The sequence below is a fragment of the Geospiza fortis genome, unplaced genomic scaffold, assembly GCF_000277835.1.
Source record: "Geospiza fortis unplaced genomic scaffold, GeoFor_1.0 scaffold317, whole genome shotgun sequence".
Lineage (NCBI taxonomy): Eukaryota > Metazoa > Chordata > Aves > Passeriformes > Thraupidae > Geospiza > Geospiza fortis.
The window spans coordinates 2,146,898-2,150,545 of record NW_005054398.1 but is presented as its reverse complement, the minus strand read 5'-3'; the positions used below and the strand labels follow the sequence as shown (position 1 = coordinate 2,150,545).

The following is a 3,648-nucleotide window of genomic DNA, read 5'->3' as shown; positions in this document are numbered from 1 at the left end:
CGGCCCTGCCGCCCGCCCCGCGTAGGGACGCGTCCGGACGAAGACGGTGAAGAAGGCTGCGCGGGTGATCATCGAGAAGTATTACACACGCCTCGGGAATGACTTCCACACCAACAAGCGCGTGTGCGAGGAGATCGCCATCATCCCCAGCAAGAAGCTGCGCAACAAGATTGCGGGGTGAGGCACTGCGGGCCCGGCTGGGCTTTGGGCACCGGAGGGTCGCAGGGGGTTCGGGCACCGCGGGGCCCCGGATGGGCTTCGGGCAGCTGGGGGGGTCCCGGGGGGTTTGGGCATCGGAAGGGCCTGGGCGATTCGGGCATGGCGTGGGGGTTCCTGCATTCGAAAGTGATTACGGTCCCGCCTGTGGCCGGGTCATTGATAGTGCAGGGAGAGGAGAGCGAGAGTTTTCCCGTGTTTGGGGGGGTCTGTGTCTCCCCCAAACCCTGTTGCTGTCGGACACTTTGTCTCTGATCCTCTGGAGGTGATGGGATGATGCCAGGGTGAGTGGTGGGACATTGCCGGGGTGGATGGTAACAGCTGTCCTCATCCTGCTGCGATTTCGAGGTTTGGGGTGTTGGGGAAGGGTGCCGTGAACCCTGGGAAAGCCCAGGACACCCCCGTGTCCCCGCAGGTATGTCACCCACCTGATGAAGCGAATCCAGAGGGGCCCTGTCCGCGGCATCTCCATCAAACTGCAGGAGGAGGAGAGGGAGAGGAGGGACAACTACGTCCCGGAGGTGAGGCCCCAGCTTCCCCATCTTGCTGCATCCTGCCTCGCTCTGTCTCCAGAAATGCACTCAAGTTTCTTTAAAACAAACCCCCAGCCAGGAGGAGCTGAGGAGAGTTTGAATCAAGGGGGCTGAGGTGGATCCCTCCAAAGCTGCCACCTGGGACAGGAAGGACAGCTGGCTTCTCATGATTTGGTTTTCCTAACTTAAAATCTGGGAAAAAAGAAATTTGATGGGAAGGAGGAGAATACTTGCAGCTGGAAACCCCAGAGGGAGGTTTTGGTAAAAACTCCTTGCCTTAATCCTCTGTTTGGGTGGGCTCAAGATCTCACCTGTCACCTGGGTGAGGTGGTCCAGGAGGGCTTCCCTTGTTCCAGGAGTGTGATCCTGTTGCTCCTAAATCCTGTAACCATCAGGCACAGCACATCTTGCCCTTTTCCCAGAACTTCCCAGTCAGCTCCTGGCAGAGCTGCTGGTTTCTGTGCTGGTACCAGACAGGGATTACAGGGAAGGAATGTCCATGCTGCAGCTGTTGGTGCAGTGTCAGCACACAAAACCTGTGCTGTTTGTGGTTTCTTAGAAAAATCCTGGTCTTACGTAGCTTTTGGGGAAGGAAACCTGTGGAGGTAGAGTTTTTGCGGTCTGGAGAGGGCTGGAGGAAGTTTTGCTGGGATTAAAGAGCAGGAGAGCACAGGTGTCCCGCAGGTGGGACTGCCTTTGTTGGCACCGTGGTGGCCTTGTGTCCCAAGGCAGCTGTGAGTGTCACTGATGACTGCCAGGACTGGTGGAGTTGAGGGTCCAACGCCAGCTCCTCAGCAGCCGTGGCCTGGAGCAGGTTGAGCCTCAGTTTCCAAAGATTTGCCCTAAACCAGGCTTTTCCCTCTACTGCCAGTGGCCTCTTGCAGTGTTCACTCAGGAAAGCTGTGTTCCACGAGGATGCTCCTGGCTCTGCTGCTGGGACTGTTCCCCACAGCAGTGGGATGAGACCAGAGTGGCTGTGGTGACATTCAGGTTGTTGTGGGGCTTTATCAATCACACTTGTTCTGTCCCCTCTGTCCCCAGGTCTCTGCCCTTGACCAGGAGATCATTGAAGTGGACCCGGACACCAAGGAAATGCTGAAGCTCCTGGTTAGTGGCCACAACTGTTCCTGCCTGGCTGCTGGCATATCCCTGGCACAGCTCCTGCTGCCCTGAGTGGCTGGATGGTGTCCCTCTGCCCTGGGTCCCTCTGCCCTGGGTCCTGTGGGAGGATTTGTTCATACATGGCTTTTGAAGGGGCGGAGGCATGGGGCCTTTGCCACCAGCAGGGTGGGGGTGTTCCTTGCCCTCCCTTCTGATGATTCCCTCTCCAAGGAGTCAATCTCTGGAGCAGGGTGGTCTCCCCTTCTTAGGAGACCTTGGTCCACCCTTTGTGCTGCCACAGCACCTTCCCACTTCCCCACACCTCCCCAGAGGAACTTGCCTCCACTGTCAGTGGGCAAGATGCTGTGACTGATCCCATTGTTCCCGTGCTGTTTTCCAGGATTTTGGCAGCCTGTCCAACCTGCAGGTGACACAGCCTACAGTGGGAATGAACTTCAAGACGCCCCGAGGAGCGCTCTGAGCCTGTCCCTGTGTGTCGCTTTTCCAATAAACGTGAGGAAACCACCTCAGCCTTGCCTGGTCTTTAGACACCCAAGGGATGAGGGAGGGTGGGTTCTCGGGGTGCCACATTGGAGCACACAGAGGACTCAACACCTTCATGTTGATGTACCAGCATCTTTTTGGGTTCTTTCCTGGCATTTTGGGGTGTGAGGTGCAAAACTGTTATTTTAGAGGCTCTCCTGCCTTTGAGGCAGTGGGAGAACAACCATGGTGGCTCCTTGGAGCTTGTGGGAACCTGTCCTAGGTTTTCCTGTGCTTCCTCCAAGTGGACAGCCCGAGGATCAGGCTGTACCACAATAAAAGTTGTTTTTGCAACGCTATTGGTCACTTCCAAGTGCTTAAACAAAAGGGAAAAAGTCTTAAAATTCTTTGATTAAATGAAAGTGAGGAGATGTCCCTCCTTGGATTGTCCCTCCAAGTAAAACTTGCTTAAACTAGTTAAAACACAGCTTAAACCACCACACACCCCACAGCCCCACAATAAAAAGAAAATATTTGTGTTTTGAGGAAAGATGTATTTATGTTTGTTGTGAAATTTAGTTTTAGTTACATAAAGAAGCAAATACTGCTATAACTGTAGCCAGTACTCAAATAACACATTGAATGTTCTGAGCTGCAGTGGGATAATTTATAAATCATTTGGCAGCTCTTCCATTGAAGTTTTTGCTGCTCCAGCCACCTGTTCCTTACCATTTCCTCTTCATTTTGGCCTTCTCACAGTAAATGCTACATTTGCTTTGAACCCAGTACACTGCATAGCCCGAGGTGCCGGGGATAAAGTCGTGGAGTTCCCCCTCGTATTTCTTCATGTCCCGTGCAGAGGCATAGCCTGTGGAGGGAGGATGGGCTCACTGAGTCCCTGCTCCATCTGCAGCAGCCCTTTCCAGGTGGATTTATTTACCTGTCACCATGTTATTTACTGGGTATTCCTGGAGGGCACGGCATGGAAATTCTCCCTGGGTAGGTGCTTCAGACTCTGTTTCTTCACTGCTGTATCAGGAGGGGGAAAAATGGTGTGTGTTAGTTTCTGTGTGTTAGGATTGCTTGGAATTGGAGGTGTATCCAAATCCCACCACCCAAGATAGGAAAATACCTCTCAGCCAGGTCTAGCACTTCCTCCTCTGATTCTTCTTCACAGCTATTTCTTGCTGCTTCTGGTTCCTCTGTCGGATTTTCATTGGGCTGTGAATATCAGCACAAGAATGAGTTAAAATTGTCCCTGGGTCACCTGCAGACACCTGGGACACGCTCTGAGTGCATGAATTCTTAGGGCTTA

The 3,648-nt window shown here is 53.4% G+C and overlaps 2 protein-coding genes and 1 non-coding gene across 3 annotated transcripts in view; 2 read left to right on the top strand and 1 right to left on the bottom strand.

Moving 5' to 3' along the window:
- The first annotated feature begins 6 nt into the window (after nucleotides 1-6).
- Nucleotides 7-2,380, top strand: RPS17 (ribosomal protein S17). The gene is made up of 4 exons (XM_014309014.2): nucleotides 7-177; nucleotides 632-737; nucleotides 1,791-1,856; nucleotides 2,251-2,380. The coding sequence occupies exons 2-4, from the start codon at nucleotides 648-650 to the stop codon at nucleotides 2,329-2,331; spliced, it is 237 nt and encodes a 78-aa protein (XP_014164489.1). The 5' UTR covers nucleotides 7-177; nucleotides 632-647; the 3' UTR covers nucleotides 2,332-2,380.
- Nucleotides 332-459, top strand: LOC115948432. The gene has a single exon (XR_004082262.1). It is a non-coding gene; the product is annotated as a small nucleolar RNA SNORA71 (small nucleolar RNA).
- Nucleotides 2,381-3,058: 678 nt separating the features above from the next.
- The window catches only part of TERB2 (telomere repeat binding bouquet formation protein 2), a 5,332-nt gene continuing 4,742 nt past the window's right edge, over nucleotides 3,059-3,648 (bottom strand). The window contains 3 exon segments of the mRNA XM_031061031.1: nucleotides 3,059-3,201; nucleotides 3,274-3,362; nucleotides 3,466-3,554. Coding sequence (XP_030916891.1) covers nucleotides 3,059-3,201; nucleotides 3,274-3,362; nucleotides 3,466-3,554 — 321 coding nt within the window.